The 19,573-nt window shown below is 31.2% G+C and overlaps 1 protein-coding gene across 2 annotated transcripts in view; it reads left to right on the forward strand.

The window, feature by feature from the left end:
• LOC142317285 (importin-11-like) overlaps positions 1-19,573 on the forward strand; it is a 127,198-nt gene that overhangs the window by 49,633 nt on the left and 57,992 nt on the right. For both annotated transcript variants that reach the window (XM_075353703.1, XM_075353704.1), the window contains exons 11-14: positions 2,864-3,196; positions 4,479-4,643; positions 10,003-10,201; positions 16,895-16,974. In XM_075353703.1, the coding sequence (XP_075209818.1) occupies positions 2,864-3,196; positions 4,479-4,643; positions 10,003-10,201; positions 16,895-16,974 (777 nt within the window). The remainder of the gene's footprint in view (positions 1-2,863; positions 3,197-4,478; positions 4,644-10,002; positions 10,202-16,894; positions 16,975-19,573) is intronic.

Raw genomic sequence — 19,573 nt, forward strand, 5'->3', positions numbered from 1 at the left:
CTGCTTCACCCTCTGGAGCATCTAGAAACAGAGTACCCAGGAATGCCTGGTAAGTCGCCACAGATGTTAAAGTGTGGTCACAATCACCAAACCCGCATCAAACACTGGACGCAAGTGCAGCGGCTTTGGCTGGTAACATGACTTCGCTAGCTGCCACGGATTGTGCTGCAACTCACGCATGGAGTCTTGCCAAAACTTGAGTTTAGCTTCCTTGATGGCATGAAAATACTCATTACGGGCGCACCAATAGATCCGCAGCACGCACGTCAATGATTATCCTCTTTAGGGCTCGACGCTGGTATCTTCTAGCGGACCTAATTCTTGCACGCAGCACGCAGGTCAGAGGACCACCATTTTTTCCCGGGTTTTCATCTCTGTTTAACAGACGGCTCCCCAGAAGCAGTAGTCATGTCAGCTTCAGGTACTCTCCGATCAGCGGACTGGCCACTACCTAAGGGTCTGTCCATTGGCCAAAGCCGCTGTAAGACCCTATTGCAGTCTTGATGGCTCGGCCGAATTGTTCAGCCATCAATTCCACCTCCCCTTTGCTCCATGCACCATTCTAACCCTTGTATGGCAGCCGCACCCTCGCACCGCAGCCTGTGCTGATCCAGGTCCCTTAGGTTATAGCGACCCAAATCTGGAGTTCTTGGACCGCCACTATAAGCGATCTCATAGGTTATAAGTGTATCACACACACTGGCCTCGGGCCAGACAGTCCAACTACTTGTACACCTAAGCAGATTGCCCATCACCAAGATGACGATGTAACTTTTCCCTAGTTCGGAAGAGAAAGTCGACAGTTGTACTGCCTCATTAAGCAAGTCGAGGTTCCTGGCCTCAACAAACTGTGCAAGACCAGCATCTCTGGGGTCAGTGAGTTATTTAACTGTTAACAAACACTGAATCACTAATCAGTTAATCCTAGAATTCAATTCAGTTTTGATTCTCACAGATTATTATATGGTTGTATACATTAGCATTATTATCTGTATTCATTTTCTCTTATGAAGTAATAAAGCTTTTATTTTATTTTTAATCTAGCATAATTTAACCCAATATTTGATACTTGTTATTCAAACTATTACTAGTGAAGTAAAATTGCTACAATTTAGCATACTTTTCAAAACATATTTAGTATTATTTTTTTTAATATACTCATAATATTTGGTAAGAATGTAGTTTTTAGATGTTAAGCTTGTGTTATTTATAATCAAAGATTAAAAAAATATAAGTGATATGTGACAAGAAAAAGAAGTTTCATGTCATGTGTTAATTTTCAGTTATTCATATTCCATGCACATATTCATTTTAATGGAACATATTGGTGTATTATGTAGCTACTTTTTGTCATATTATAACTTCTTAAATTAGGTTTAGAAAATGTTTTCATTATGCAAATTTGAATAGTGTTCAAGGCAGGGGTAAATCATTTGTATTTGTAATCTTTTTAATGGTAAGAACCATTGTAAAGCAATAAACACATATTCAAAAAGATATAAATGTATTTTTGAATGTGTGTAATCAATTGCTTATAAGGAATATATACTAAACCACAGATTGTTTAAGCATCAGCTAGAAGATTAAACAATACAGGATACAGGTGTAATTGTATGGCTTGGAAAAATGTGATTATTTTGCTTGAATAGTTAGGCAGAAGTATAGTAGAATATTGCATACTCCACAACCAAACATGAATGATCCCACTTTTGGAGTGGTAACGAATTGTAAGATCACTGTACTGCAAAATAGGATATAAAAAGTATTTAAAATATTTGTAAGAAAAATGCGTTTTATATATATATATATATATATATATATATATATATATATATATATATATATATAAAAGAGAGAGAGAAAGGGAGTGAAAACTTGTTGAATTTTCTTTTAATTTTATTGTATATAATAAAATTCAAAAGGGAAAAATATATTGACCAAAGAATATGATAAGTTTTATTTTTCTATTGAGATAGCTGTATTTACAAAATTTTATTTTTGTGGAAGTATTGTAATAGTCATAGGCTGTCAATGTTAATGAAAGTTTTATTGAAAGGGAATTAGGATACACACAAGAGTATGTACTGAATCAATTGAATATGTTCTTTCTGTTATAAAAGATTTATTACATAAAAATCAGAACAAAAACCATCTATTTTTAGACATAGAACAAGACCAGTAAAAAATAAATAAAGATATAAGAAAATATTATATTACATTCTTGTAAATATCATTAATGTAGTATCAAGGATATAATAAACTCCTTAAAAATTTGTAGTTTTCTAATATAATTACAAGATCAGATGAATACTTATAGCACATAGTTTGAAATATCAATGTAGATGTATCATAAAACTATCAATTTGTAATGGAATGTAGATGAAAGTTGGAGTTTCACAACTGCTCTCCCATATTTTAAATGCTAAGAATCAGCCACATCCTAAAATGAATTTTTTTTTTGAAATCTGTGGAAATTTGAAAAATAAATTAGGTAAGTTTTGTTTTGTCGGAGGATTTAAAAAAAAAGAATAAGGTAAACAAATTTGTAATATGACAGTAGTATCAGCTGTTATGACTACAAAAAAAGTCTTAAAAAAGCTGTGACTTTTGTCTTTAGTTTTTTTGGGTAAAAGTTATTTTATATCTTATATGCAGAAATTGCAGTAGTTTAATTAAATCTTTTTTAAAGAAGTTTGTGGTATAATAATACTGCGAACTCAGTTGCAAAGTTATACTCCAAATATTATAAATTAGCTAATGAGTTAATTGATTCTTTATCTTTTCTTTATTAAACTTTTGGTTATATGTTTATAAGTAGTATTTCACATTAACGGACCATGTGCAATTTGGTTATTTGTTTCAGATTAATTTTGATGAATGGTTTATGACAGTGTTAAATGAAGAATTAAAAATAAAGTCTGGCAATTACAGAGTACTGAGACGGCGTGTAGCATGGTTATTAGGACAATGGATTGGTGTTAAATTATCATGTGAGTTGAGACCTACGCTATATGCTGCAATGTTACCACTATTACAACCTGGTGAAGATATGGCTGTTAGATTAACTGCTTCCACAACAATTAAGAAAGCTGTTGATGATTTTGAATTTAATACCGATCAGTTCCTTGCATTTCTTGAGCCTTCATTTGATTTATTGTTTTCATTACTTAAAGAAGCTCATGAATGTGATAGCAAGGTAAAAATTGATTGTTACATTTAGTTAGTCATTTATTAGATAGGATTTTATAATTTGAGGTTAATTATAATTACTAAATTAATGGGATTAACTATTTATTACTTAAACAATTAATTAATCCTTTGCAATCGGTAGGATTACTTGACTCCTGCATATGGGGAAAAGGTTGTGAATACTGTTTCTTGCTCAAAAAAATTTGAATAAAAAAATATGTTTTAAGAGGCTGTATTGTGTTTACAAAACCTGATTGATTTAGTTTAATAAACAAGGTAGGAAAACCAAATTTACAATGTGTTTTATCAAAAAATCTTTTAGAAGTTACTTTATACTATTTTTTATTATAAAAGATTCTTAGTAAAATTTTTCTAATGTATTTTTTTTTCAAATTTTTGTCAGTATGATATAAGAGGATGAACATTTAGTCAATTATTCCACATAATTAAAGTTTTCTGCCAACTATTTATCTTAATTAAAATGAACACTTAGCTCACAGTGAATTATTCTGATCTTCCCATCAGATATCTATCTGTAAATATAAAAGTTGTATGGAGTAGCTGATTTTACCCTGGTGGTGGGCCCCATATTCTCTGCAATTACCTTCAGAAGATGCAATAAATATTGGTTTCAGAAAAAAATTTATCTGATAAAATAAATATGAAATGTAAGTTTTTTAATTTTGATTGTGTGCAGAAGCGACCGTTTGAAAGTTCTTATTTGGGGGAACACCTCATTAATATTTTATATCTATAGTGAAGTAATTGTTGTGAGTAATGCAACTACAAATAATACAGAAAAACTTGCACAAGAATTTCTGGTATTTATCATCTATGAGTAAGATATTCATATTATTCATGTACTATTATATACTTCTGTATATACGTATATTATTACTTTTGTGCTATGTTATGTACAGTTGCAATCTGCTGCTAGCCCTGCTGTAAGCCCCACTATATTAATTACTATGTTTCATTACTCAGTATAAAAAACATTAAATGAAATCATTTTTTTTTTCATTGTAATAATGGTAGTGATGGCCTGGTACTAGTTTAATATATCTTACAAATAGAAAATAAAAAATATATATATTCTTTAGTAAAATTTAGATTAGAACGTTTTGTAATTAATTTTAAATTATAAATAAATTTATTTCTGATTATATTTTATATTTACACTTATCATTCTGCCTTTCACCTTTCATAACTAAATATCACATAAAGTATGAATTTTATTAATTATTGAATCAAATTTGTCACATTTTTAAAATGTATTTTATTTATTACAGATGCACGTGTTATTTGTTTTATCGTTCATTATTGAAAGAATGGGTAGTTGTATTAAGCCTTATGCAGATTCTTTAATACAATATCTTCCTTTTTTATGGAATGAGTCGAGTGAGCATAACATGTTACGTTGTGCAATTGTTTCTACATTAGTTCATTTAGTCAAGGTATCATTGAACTATATTATTATTTATATTTTTTTGTTTATTTACTGTAAGTATTTACTACTATTAGAATTTGGTTAAAAGAAGTCAACTGTAATAAAAGAAATATATATATTACAGTTTAATGGAGTTTGTAGTTGTACTAGTTAATGACCAGAAAGAAGGTGGTAGAATTCACTATAATGGCTTGTAGTATGAGCTTCAGATCATCTGAAGCTGCTGTTTAATGCTCTGATAGAAATTTAATTCAAGCAGTGGAAGAGTATTTCATCTGTAAGTGTTAATATTAGTTATTGATATTAACTTTGTGAAAATCCACATTTATACTAACATAATAAAGAGGCAAAGTTTGTTGGTTTATTTATTGGTGCCAGGTATGTTTACCCGACCTTTGTCTAGATAAATCTTGAAATCAAGATTTATTTCATTTTTCACAGGTTGTGATAAAAGGTTAAAGGACATTTTAATCTGTAAAAGTTATATTATTTCAGTGAAAGATACTTATTTTTGACTTTTGAAGCATCTGTTTTATTCATTTGCGTCTATGGCTCTGTTCATTTATAGTTCCTACTCTTATATTTCTTTGGTTGTTGATTATATTAAAAGTTGTGTCAAGTTGAAAGACATGAAACACTAACTCATCCTCACCCCTGTAGGGTAAGACACCCACCGTGTGACAGTCCTGGCCACCACACCTAGGTCTGATGGGCTTTACAAGAGGTCATCTTTTAGACCCTCTAAAGCTGGTAACATATCATAGTCATCATGTCAGGATGCCACCGATAGAAATGCCTTGGCAGACATTTCCATCAGTGTGTTTACACAAGTTACTATCATCTTCATGTGGCCTCTTTCAACCATGACCACCTACCATAACTTACATCCCTCAACTATCAAATTGACCTATCCTTGAAAGTGCAATCCCTGTGCCTTCCTCTAATAATGAAGGTTTCACACAAAAACTCTTCCCGTATCTAACTTTAATTAGACTGTGTCCTGTGATCATTACATAATTGAATTTGTAACCTTTTCCCATCACAATGATCCGCGGTTGATTAGCGCTCCGCAAAAATATGTTGGTATCTGATTGCCTCCCTTCATAGGCTTATGCTACACTCTTGTGAAAATAATTACAGTATATTAAAGAGATTTAACAGATTTTGACAAAAAAAAACCGTTACGATTGGATATTTTTTATGCCTGTAACAAAAAAAAAAATTGAAGCAGTACAAAAATTACGATACTTTTATTGCAGAATTTTTTTTGCGCATTTCTACCGCGTTTTTTATTAGCGAAATTTTTTTTTTTGCTTTGTGTTTAGGAAACATAGTGTGCTAATTTTAAAAATAATACTTTCAAGCAAATCGGTTGAAAATTGGGCAAAATATGATGAAAAACCTGTGTCATAAATCACTGATTAGTAACATATGTTAGTATAAGTGAAAGTAGATTCAGAAAACTACGTTTTATAAAAATTCCCACCACTCAAAAGGCTATTCAGATTGACAAAAAACCATTTTTACTGTATACTCTTATTCATTACGAATCGATATGTGTTACATGTTTACCGATATCATTTGTCAGAAAAGATATTTATAGACCTCAAGTAAAAGTGACATATTTATGACCACAAATTCCTTCTTTTTTTTTTGTGTGCCGTATATCATAATTTATTATGTGTTTCAATACATCGATCTGTTGCTAATAAGATAAGCTATTTTTGTAAATAATAAATAAATCTGTAACCCTCATAGCAATTATAATTCACAAGTCACACACACAAGCACATTTCTGAGAAAAAAATGGTCATATTCTTTCTAGTCTAAATAAAACATTTTACATTGTACAAATGTTGTTCAAATTGTGTAATAAAACTGATTCCTTTGTGAATATAAAACAAAATAACCGACTTAGATGCCATATAAAATGATTTTGTAACAGCGTTTTAAAACCGACGCTGTACATACCCAGTTCCAAGGCTACATGATCTGAAAAGGTTAACACCAAAGTTAACACCAGGAAAACACCAAAAATACTACTCTCATACCAATAAAACAAGTCTGAACAACAAGTTGACCTTAACAACAACAGTATTGTCCTACAATTCAATTTACTCAAAGCCCTCTTGATTTACTTAAAAATCAAGAAACAAATTTAATAAGCTTCTTATGAAAGCATATCCTATCTCTCTCTGCTCTGATCCGCTTTTGGGAACAAGGTTAATGCTTACACCCTTCCACACTGCAGCTCCATCACAGAGTTCTCCACACATCTAATCTCATCCTGACAGCAGTTATCTCAGCTAACCAGGGCCCAATGACAAAATACTTATCTTGGCAAAGTAAGCACCTGGCAGGCACCTAGCCACACAGGTTGCTATTCTTTCTTTTCTTTCTTTTTCCTGTTTAACCTCCGGTAACTACCGTTTAGGTAATACTTCAGAGAATGAAAGAGGATGATATGTATGAGTGTAAATAAACTGTAGTCTTGTACATTCTCAGTTCGACCAATCCTGAGATGTGTGGTTAATTGAAACCCAACCACCAAAGAACACCGGTATCCACGATCTAGCATTCAAATCCATGTAAAAATAACTGGCTTTACTAGGACTTGAACGCTGGAACTCTTGGCTTCCAAATCAGCTGATTTGGGAAGACGCGCTCACCACTAGACCAACCCGGTAGGTTAGGTTGCTATTATGTCCCTTCATAACAGCATCAGACTCCCTCACTCGACCTCCACAGAGCTGAATCTCAGGAAGTCGGCAACTATGTTCTATTCTCTTTCGATTTTCCAATTAACTTACAGATCAAAATCAGAATTGATACTTGCAAGCTCCCTGAATATTTGGTAGGTTTCGATTCATACCTGGGTCAGACATTTAAGACATGGCCATATCTTCAATATCCCTATCATCAATATCTCATGGACATATCACCAATATCCCACGGACATATAATCAAGGGCCCTACACTCCAGTCACGAGACTGAATTAATCAAACCAAATCTGGCCAACCTATCTCAAAAAGCACCTTTTCGAGAAAGAAACTGTAAATTATACTGATTGGGGAAAATCCACCCAACAATCTGCATACTTCTCACATCAGGAAAAGTACCATGTAACAGCCATTGGATGATTCAGTCCACCTAACTTGCTGTAAATGGAAAGCTTGGTCGTCTATTGTTTTTATGTGCCCAGAGGTAAGTTGGCTACCTTCTTGGCATCATAAAGTAATTTGAGCTTAGTTGCAAGGATTTCAGTGGACTTCAGAAATAACAAGGACTGCCTCTCAGAAGACAATCCTACATGCACCAATCACAGATAACAATAGAAGACAGTAGGCTCTCAACCAAGTATTCTTATAACATTTATACCTCATTCAGTGGGCTCAGTCAGATGCAGCTTACAGCTTCGCATACACCTTTATATAGAACACGCATGGTTCTGAAATTAAACCCCCAGTCAGGGTGAACTTCTCCAAATACTGAAGAAAGCATTACAAGTCTTTTTTGCAGCACATTGAAGGTGTTCCTTGAATTGAAGGTTCTCATCAAGGGTAACACCTAGATACTTCTGCAGCAGGACATACATAATTTGATATCCTGCCATTGATACATCAGGTCATCGTATAATAGCAGCATTATAATTTTTTTCTTTGAGCTAAACACCATCTTATGTTGCAAATTCCATAACTGGAGTATCTTGCAAGCCTGGGCTGCCCTGAATTTGATTTTATTCCTCGAATCTCCTTTAACCAGCAAATGCCCATATCCTCATAAGTGATGACATGGAATTCACTGGATAACCTCAACTGCATCAAAGAAGTGAATTCAACAACACAGAGCAGGAGTCCTAAAACACTACCTTTGCAGACAACCTTTAGGTAGTGTCTTTCCTACTTCTGAAATGCCATCTCAAAGAAATGTTACTAAGTGGTTCCTTTTTGAGAACTTAACTAGATTCTATTTACATGAAAACTTGTATTCAGAAAGTATCAAACTGTTGTGAAAAAAGTATCTTACCTAGTGGCCTCCAATTCTATTTTTCTTCATTGCAATCCCCTTGTGATTTCAGACAATATATGTGGTCCTTTCTTAGTTAGAAACATTTTTTTGTAGTCTTCTTGAAATGGTTAACAGTTGTGCTATCATTCGTATTTATGTCTTCCCAGCAATCAAACTGTATACTTTCAGGAGAAATTTTGCTTTCAGAACAGCCAGCTATCAGAAGGAGCCATTCCTGGTGAGTTTGGTAAACCTGGATTTTCATGCTTGACCAAAGAAATCTTGGCTTTCACATCATGTTTTTTTTTTTTTTTAATTCACCATATAATTTGTAGCTTGTGCATGGAAATATAAACGGAAATTTTGTAGCATTTGAAAAATGTCGTGCCTGACCAGGATTCATTATCATAATACAACTGCCAGATATGAAATTCACACAGGTCTAGTCTCTTGCACCAAACTCCATCTCAAGGTAGTATTATTCGTTAACAGTCTGATTTTCTGTACACATTTGTGATGCAGAAAAAAACACCATAACTTTCACTTTACTCCTCACTTGTATTTTTATCTTTGATCTTGCGGATGATGGTGATTTCCATTGAGGTGACTGATCTTTGACACTAACATCCAAGATTTATCATCAGTTATCACCATCTTGAGGAAATCAGAGTCATTGTTAACACTCCAATACATCCTGTGCAATATAAATAAAAATCTCTTTGTATTCTAGGGAAATCAGCTTTAGCACAAATTTTGCAGCCACTCTGTTCATGATCAAATCATCCATTAACATTGTATATATGTATCTTTTTCAATCCATTTGCAATTTCTCAGATGGCCAGCTAATGATTTTCCATTAACAAATTTCCATCAACATTGTTAATGACAATTGGATTTCAGCTTGTTGAGGACCTACTAGTATGCTGCTCATTTAAATAATGTTTGACTATTTTGAAAATGGTTTTACCACTTTTTGATTTATGTATTTCTTAAGGATTTTTTTTTTTTAGCCTACTTACTCTTACAAATTGTTTCACTTTGGGTATCATTAAGATTTTGGCAGAACTTGAGAAATAATTTTTTTCCAACATGTTCTGTCACTATACACTAAATGAACTGTCAATTTCGACTTATTACATAGTAAGTTGTCAGCTGCTCTCTTAATGTTAATTAAGATTAGGAATGGTAAATAAATACATACAAAAGTTTCATCATGTCCTGAAAATTGGTGAAGATAGAGAACATCTGGCTATTAAAATCATACTCTCTTGTATTGAAACTCAAAAAACTAAAAATAATATGTTTTATACTATTACTGTAAATAATCTTTTCTATTTATTTTTTTTTTTAATTATAGGCAGTGGGTACACTTAATGATGGCCATCCATTAACTCAGTTTCTGTTACCTGTTATCCGATTGAGTACTGATGTTAAACAGGGTGCTCATGTGTATTTAATGGAAGATGGTTTGGAACTGTGGCTTGCTGTACTAGAAAACACTTCTGTTATGACACCTACACTCTTACAGTTATTTGACAATATGCCTCCTTTATTAGGTAACATTTATTTATTACTTTTTATAAGATTATATATACATTATTGATTTTAAGAAATTTTTTTTTTCCTGTCTAAGGTTTAATGATTATTTGAGTCGCTTAAAAGAAACTGATGAATGCCCTGAAAAGCCATTTTTTGTTAGTAATTATTTGCTGCGTGCAAGAGTTATTTTTTTTAATGGTAGAATGTGAAATACAATTATGGTGAATAATTTTTTTATTAAAGTATTGTAATTGTTTTTCATTCTTTATTTTTGTGAACATATTTGCATTAAATCTTTACAAGACTGCATGCAGTAATACATGAAGTGTGTTATACAAATCTGATTTATATAGTTCATTTTAAAGCTTGTTCTTTTATTAACATTCATTACACATAGTAAAAGTAATCAGACAACCTTCCAACTATTAATAAAGAAAAAGCAAATTTTATTTTTATTAATTTTTTCATCTAAGTCAACTTTGATACCATGTACCTCAAATTCAGTTAGTAATGAAAATAATTTATTTTTTTTTCCGAATAGATATTGCATATTATGCTTTGGGTATATTAGCAAGGTTTTAGCACTTGTGTTAGGGATTTAGGAGTTATTCTGTTTACAAGCCATATTGTGCAATGGTTCAAAATTTATTCATGTTTAGTAAGGAAGTGAAGGAAAGCTGGATGAAATAGAGGTTTTTGCTAAATGAGTGTGGAATGTTGAGAAAAGTAGCTGTAAGAACTGACTGGTTTAGTACTTGGTGCATCAAGAGCAATCATCTTTGTCATTATCTATGATTTACGATAGATTGAAATATAATATATCTGATGATAACTAATAAATTTGAAAAGATATTTCTAAAGTAAGTTTAATTCAATCCATCTTTATTACTGAAAGTAGAATAACAGGCAAAATTGTTACAGTTGTGGACTGTTACAAGCAGCTAATAATGCTCCTTTTAGCTGTAAAGTAATATTTTTCTTATTTTGTCATAGGTTTTACATTTTAGCCCATACATTAAGACCCTGCTGTATTATTTTACGTTGTAAATATTTTAGGGAATCAACATTAAATAATAATAGAATAAATAATATTTTAGAAATAAACATTAACTAATTGACTTACTCCAATAAGTTCTCATTAAGGAATTTTTGTGGCCAGTTTCTTTAACAAATGTAATTTATGTGCTCTTGTTCTTGTACTCATTTGCTGTTTCTTTCTAACTACACTTTTTTCTTTTATAGAATTATTTAGTATTGTTTTGATTGTCTAAATAAGTGTACTCTCTAGAAATTTGTCTAAAGATTTTAATTGACTTTCATCTTCTGGAGAGTATTGGCTATTAGAATTATTCTGATCGACCTCTATTACAAATGAATTGGATTCATTCATTGATCCTTCAGCTTTATTGTATTCTTCAATTTTAAACATATGCTTGAATTTTTCCTTTCTAATTGAAGGATAGATACTTCATTTCACAGACTTGCACAACACTGATATTGGAAGTAGTAGTATCATATGACACAAGCTAGTTTTTTTACCTCATGCTACATAAGTTATATGGAAATGAGCTAATGTTAGAAGAAGTCTAAAAATCGAATGTCCATTTTCATTTTACTTTTTGTGTTGCCTGAATTTCCGTTTTGAATGTATTAAAATTAAGGGATTTTAAAATTAATTGAATACTGTGGTTAGATGTGTTGTCTTATAAACAGTATGCACCAAGGAAGTCAGTTTGATAGTAGATTTTTACAAAGCCATTTTGAGTATTTATTCAGTCATTTCATGGTGCTAATCCCCTGTAAAGTGATTTGATCACACCATACTGTCAGTATATTGTGAGCAAAGCTCATTCACAAGCCTTATCTTCTCCAGTTGGTTGCACTCACCCCTTAATTAGTGGATGTACGCTTAGATGTAATACTTATTAATAGAAATTATTGACTAACAGATCATCTTGTGTTATATATGAAGTTGCTCAGTTATTTCTGTTTTTTTTTTTTTTTTTTGTGCTGAAATCGCATCTTCTGTACTTCTTCCATACTACTCTAAGCATTTCCGTAGAATTTATCTAGAATTACGTAAAAAACTAGGTAGTGTCATATGATAACATTTACAATATCAGTATTGTGCAAGTCTGAATAATAAAGCTCACACAGGGATATGAAAAATGTGTTACAGTTCCAACTTTGTAGAAAAATAATGAATATGTGTAACTTAAAATTCATATAAGAAGAAATCTCTAAAGCTAAATTAGGGATTTCTATGCTAAAAAATATTGTTAATATGTCTGCTTAGGAATTCACCCAAACAAATGCAGTGATTATAATAGTCATGCAGTAAAAATTAGTTTTTTTTATTAGTTGAATTGAATATATTGATTTGAAGTTTTCACCTGTAACAATGTGTATTTACAATATTTATATATATACACACATTATGAATTCCTATAGTCCCACTTTAATACTTAACGGAAGATTTAGGGCCATAGGAATATGCATCTAGTAACTACTGTATGTGCTCAGACCATTGAATTGAATTGAATTGTTTGGTTCCATATGCTGATCCGTCATTAAGAAATAATATCATTGAAAAATTCTTGAATATAAAGACTCTAGCGAGGTGGTGCTCTGTCCTGCTAGAAAATAAATTCTTCCGATTTAGCCTGTAACTGAGGGAAAAGCCAATTTTCACGCATATTGAGATATGTTGTTCCTATAACAGTGTTCTCTAAGAAAAAAAAGGGACCATATACCATTTTCTGAGAAATTGCACAAAAAACATTAACTTTGGAGAGTCTCTCATTTTGTACTAATTCTTGTGGCTTCACCATACCCCATATTCTAAAATTGTGGCGATTCACCTTCCTGCTGAAATGAATAGTAGCCTCATCACTAAACACTAAGTGTGTTAAAAAATTATCATCATCTTAACACCTTGTTTGTTAAGGACTAATTCACAAAACTCCACACATCATTGTTTGTCATCTTCATAAAGAGCTTATAGTAATTGAATACTGTACAGTTTCATAAGCAAACATTGATGAAAAATGTGCTAGGTAGACATTCAGGGAATGTTTAATTCTCTAACAGCATGGAAAGTTGATTTTTGGGGGCTATGTGAAAAACTGATAATGTGCTCCAAATCATCTGACATATGCAGTCGACCACGTGATTTTCCCTTACACAGACAACCCGTATCTTTAAATTGTCTATCTCATCGCCTAATACTATGAGTGGTAGAAGGTTCAGCACCTTATTTACTTAAGGAAATTTAGCTGAATAGTAATAATGGACTCTTACTGCACAAATCATAGAACACAAACTGATTTTTGTTGTGGAGTGGCCATTATCTCTTTAACACTAAAATGAACAAATTTCTGTTGTTACCTAGTGGCAGCCCCAGGAAACTTGAGAGTTCCCTCTTTATAACAGTACTTTGCTGAATCAAAATAAATTAAAAGCTGAATAGTTATGAATTTTTAAAATCTGATGATTCTTTTACGCTATAGTACAACCACATAACAAAGAAAAAATAATAAAATATATGACAGTTATGTATGAGTATAGTTAAACACAACAGAATAGATTTTTGAGGTTATGTACATAAACAGAGATTTTTTTTAATTTTATCATTTGTGTATATATCTACATTATTATTATTATTATTATTATTATTATTATTATTATTATTATTATTATTATTATTATTATTATTATTATCAATGTTAGATATTTAAAAAAAAAAATAATAATTAAAATATCTACAGTTATGTAGGAATTTTTTTAAATTCCAAAAATTTACTATTTATTTTATTTATTGTTACGTATTTTAAAAGCAACATTACTTTATTATGATTTTACAAAACAACCATCAATTCAATTTTTAGCATTAAATAAAAACAAGTTAATAATATAAAATATAGTTATTTAATTTAGTAATGGGCGTTGATGTTTAATGAACCTGTGACTGTACATTGTTTTCTTACATAGTCATAACTGTTATGATAATTAAAAACATAGTTCATTTCAATTTTTTTGACTCATTTTTAGGGAAACCTCCAAACATAGAAAAATTTCATCAGGTTTTGTTTATTTCTCATTTTCAAACTATTTCACCCTTTAGTTTGGATCTATAGTAAAAATCAGATTTTTTTCTTTTTAAGTAGTTGAAAAGTGGCCAAATTGCTTTTATTAGGGGTGTTACGCATTAATTAATCAATCAAGAAAATAACAAGCTATAATCAAGCCGAAAATCCAGTTTTTATGACTTCTCTCTGATAAGATACAAGGCTTTGAAGATTAAAATTTCTCTAACTTAAACCTGTTGATAATGATAAAGGGATAAATTTTGTAATTTAAACTTTTGTAATTAAAACTTTTTGTAATTTAGATGCAGATGTAGTTCAAAAATAAATTATTTAATTGGTTACTGGCATAAATAACCTGTACTTATCAAGAAATAGGCCCAGTTATATATAATCTTGTAATTTTTTTTTATGATGAGGATCAGACATATATTTTAGTGTGAAAAATACCAAGCCTGACTGGGATTTGAATCTTAAACCTTTTGATAAAAGGCAGGATAATACATTACCATTTTGCTATGTTGGCAATTTATGTTAAATATTCACATTTTTAATAAAACATAAATAATACAGTTTGAATAAATCATTTCAAACAAACAAGTGAATTCTCACATTTATTATAAAATGATACTTTCTATTCAAGTTATTACATAAAAGCATTCGGAACATTTTGTAGAAAACTGTTTGGTATTTGCATCAAAATTGTAGAACAATCATTAGATCTTAATTTTGAATCTTTTTTACTGATAAATAAATAAAGTTTTTAATTTCTAAAATAATATTTCTTATAGTAATAGGTAGTAGGCAATAATTCTGTTGCAGTATACATGAGGAATAAGGTGTAGGTGGTGTGGTAACGGAAAAAAGTATTAAAAATATAATCTAAAAAGTAGATATAGTTTGTAACACTTGTATTACAAACCTCACTACTAACAGTTTTTTTTCTGTTAATAAGCTCATTTAGTTTCTCAGAATCATTTTTATACCTAACAATATTCAAAGTAAGTTTAAAGTTTTTATTATAGAAGGGGGAGGGAACTGGTTTTACTTTCTTGGTAGTTACTTCCTCATATACCAGGGGAAATAATATAGTATAACAGTAGATAATCATACCAAACACCACTTTAACTTTATTTTTTTTGGGACTCATGAGGGTTATGAATTTTAAGAAGGGAAAAAAGGAGTTAATTCTTTTAAATTTGTATATGTGTTTTATTAGTATTCTCCTAATACGAGGGTCATTCAGTAATTAAAGACACTTCAATAATTAAAATAGCTATGGAGGCAAAACAGATAAGAGGGTTATAATACTTTAGGAAAAGTAGGTTGGTGTGATGACATTTGATCAGCTTTTTGAGTAAATTTTTTTTTTATTAACCTCAAAATCTCATTTTATGATGGCAAGTCCTCTTGAAGTTTCCAAATTAGTTGAGTAGTATGCAGTTATCCGTTTTTTGCTTTCTGAAGCTGAAAAACCAATTTAAGATTTACTCTCATGTGACTAAATAATTGCGGACAGAGTTGTAGGAACTGCAGAATATTTACAAGTGAGTAGAATAAAAATGGTGGAACTTCAATGACTGATGAGCACTGTCCTGGACGTCCAATTGAAGTTTCACCTCCAGCGCTTGAAACTCGCATAGACTCATTTAAGAAGACTGATGAGTACAATTGAAATAATAGCTGAAAAATTACAAAAAAGTGTTGTTACAGTTTATTACATTACCAACTTGCTCGAGGACTGTAAAACAAACACAAAATGGGTTCTAAGAGAATTAACAAGACTCTCAATATAAGACTTCGCATGTGAGCAGAGCTTAAAGAATGGTATCAGCAGGAAGATGATGATTTTTTCATCATCCAGTTCAATATTCTAAGCTGTAATGAGACATGGATTCAACATTATGAACTGGACTGAAAAAAATTGAACACTGAGTGGAAACGTATGAGTTTACCTGTCAAGAAAAATTCCCAAACCCAACCATCAACAGGAAAATCATGAAGACAATCTTTTGGGATGGAAAAGGTCATCATGATGGGTTTTTGTCAATTTTCTAGAAGGTCAGTGAACAATAAACAGCGCGTACTACCATGACATGCTATCAACAAAGTGAAGCCAGCACTTTTAAGAAAAATGCTCTGGACCTCTGCAAAGTTATCATTCTGCTTCACAACAACACATGTTGCCTCACACAACTCAGGTAACTCGAGAAACCATTGATAAATTGCATCAGGAAGTACTACCTCACCCCTATACAGTCCTGACTTACCCCCATTGGATTTCCACTTGCTTGGCCCACTCAAGGAGGTACTACATATTAAGAAGTTTCATGCATCAAAGAAAATGTGCTAAGTTAGCGCCGGCATCAAGACAAATATTTATTTGCAGCAGGCATAAATAAGCTGATTCATAGTTGAGACAAGCATATTAATGTTGCTGGAGGTTATGTTAAAAAGTGAAAAAAGTCACATTGATTAAATAAATTATTTTAACTCCTGAGCTGATTGCGTCTTTAATTACTCAATGACCCTTGTTGTTTGTATTTATGTATCGATCTTATTTACAAAATTTTGTTTTTAAAGAAATTATGTTTATAATTGGTGTGTGAATTGATAATTTTTTAGATGGATCTGTAGAGTATTTAAAAATATCATTATACATAATTCAAGCATATACATTACTGGGCCCTGAAGAATTCTTGCAGGTGAGTATAGTTCTTTCAAAATTCTTATGAATACTTTAAAATTGTACAAATTTAAAACAAAATTATATTTTTAACAGCTGCTAGCATAAATCATCTTTTATCTGTTTTCAGTACAGTTCTATAAATTGAATTTAAAATGTCATATATAAGAAAGTATTTAACTGCCTATTATTAAGCAGGTGTAATTTTCTCATTATTCATAAAATTAAAACTAATTGGCCATCTGAGTGATTTTGTGATGTTATTGCAAGTTATTCAGCATAAATATTAATAATTTTTTAATATAAAAAAATAATTAATATTTATGCTTAATTAGTTGAAGATAGTCAAATTTACATATGAATGGTGCTAATAATTTAAGACTTCATTTATTAATGTTAGAAATATATTTTAGCACCAAATTTTGAAAAATTTAAAATTTACAAATACACATAGTCAGCAATATTTAACCATTTTAGAATTGGATAAATATCACAACAGGGATCTTTTATTTGAAGAAAGCACAATTTTTTTAATTCTATTATTAAAAAATAATAAACAAATAAAGATTAATAACATTTAATACTTATACCATTATTTAAAAATTATTGATGTTACCCATATTATACCAGGTGATTCAAAAAGGACAACTTAAACAATATAAAAATTATTTAAATAACTTACAGATTCAGTTGAGGTCTTATTTCATAGCAAAACACATTAAGTTTTGACTCACGTGTTCATTTATATCGAATTCGGCCACTAGCACTTTCACCAGTGTTAAAAATGGATACATTTACTGGTGCAGAATGTGCTCACTCTGTGTTTTGGTTTCACAATTTTCAGTCAGCTCAATGTAATTTTCATAGAGAGTATGGTAGGGAGCCTCCACATAGGCATAAGTATGTGGCACCAAACCTTCATTGAAACAGGTTGTCTTGTTAAATATACAAAATCACCAGGATGCCCACATCCTGAAACTGCGAGAACATCCTGTTCTCTGAGGAACAACTCTGAGAAAGCTTTGCACATAGTTGAAAGAAATCAGTTTGACATGCGTCATATGAGATTAATATTCCACAAACGATTGTTTGATGCATATTATGTAAACAATAGCACTTGAAGTCATACAAACTAACCATGGTTCAACACATTACAGATGACAAAGTTGCTTGGCTACAGTTTTGTGTGGAAGTGGTGGATAGAATTACAGACGATACATTTTTAGACAATGTAATTTTTAGTGATGAGTCAATATTTCACATCAGTGGTAAGGAGAACACCCAAAACTGTTGACTATGGGGTAGCGAAAACCCTCATGAAACTTTGCAGCATATTTGTGATAGCCGTAAGATAAATTTTTTTTGTGCCCTAAGCAAAGTCTTTACTTTCCGTTTTTCCAGGAGGCAACCACAAATGGTATTGTTTATCTGGACGTGCTTCAAAATTTTCTAATTCCTCAGTTAGAGGATGATTACCAAGATGGATGTCATTACTATCAGTAAGACGGGGCACCACCTCACTATCGCCTAGAAGTCTGAGATTTTCTCGATACTGTATTCCCAGGTCAGTGGATTGGTCGTGAAGGTCCAATTACATGGCCACCTCACACTCCAAATTTGACCCCACTAGATTTATTCTTGTTAGGTTTCATTATAGATCAGGTTTATGGTGCCACCTTTGTCTGCTGATCTTTTTGAGCAAAGACTTCAAATTAACACCGTAGCTGCAGAGGTAACGCCTGATATGCTGGCTACAGTTTGGAATGAAATCGATTTCAGGTGGGATGTATGTTGTATTACAAATGGAAGCCATATCGAAAGTGAATGTTGAGTGACAAACTTGATGTGTTTTTCTTTGAAATGAGACCTCAACTGAAACTGTTAAGTTATCTCAATAAATTTTTTATATGCTTTTAAAGCTGTGAAGTCCTTTTTGAACTACTTGGTACTTCATCATATGTCAAACTTTCTTATATACTAACATATATAGAAGTGAAGTTACACTAAAATATGTTTAGAAAAGATTAACTCGTTAAGTAGTTTTTATTTTATAAAGACCCAAACAAGCTGACAAGCTTCTGTAAAGTATTGCATATTTAAGATGGATAGGAACCAAGATAAAATTGCATAAAATGCTGTGTAACGTAAACACTATAGGTGTTCCAATATTGAAATTGCAAAATAAGAAAATAAAAACTTTTTTTTTTGTAATAGTTGTGACCTATTTTTAATCACTAAGCTAGCAAGCTTACTGTAAAAAAAAATGTTGTAATTGTGGTTAAATATTCATGTAATGTTAAGTGTAGAATTGTTGCTTTATTTTACTTCACTTTATTGTATTAAAAATAGTTGTTTACTGGTTTCTTCTTGAACTACTAAAAAAATAAATATTTACATCAGTTATGATTATTTATAATGTATAATGTAGATTGTATTACTTGCCCTACCTCTTATCACTTATATATTAAATTATTGATTGTTTTCTTAAGTTTGAAATATATGTAAATGTAATTATTCAATATCCACCTGAAAAATATTTTAAAAAGTTCCTTTGCTGAATAAAACAATAAACAATAATTGCTATTATTAACTTAATCTACGTATTACTAAACGTCCAT

Source organism: Lycorma delicatula, chromosome 1 (genome assembly GCF_047948215.1).
Source record: "Lycorma delicatula isolate Av1 chromosome 1, ASM4794821v1, whole genome shotgun sequence".
NCBI classification, from domain to species: domain Eukaryota; kingdom Metazoa; phylum Arthropoda; class Insecta; order Hemiptera; family Fulgoridae; genus Lycorma; species Lycorma delicatula.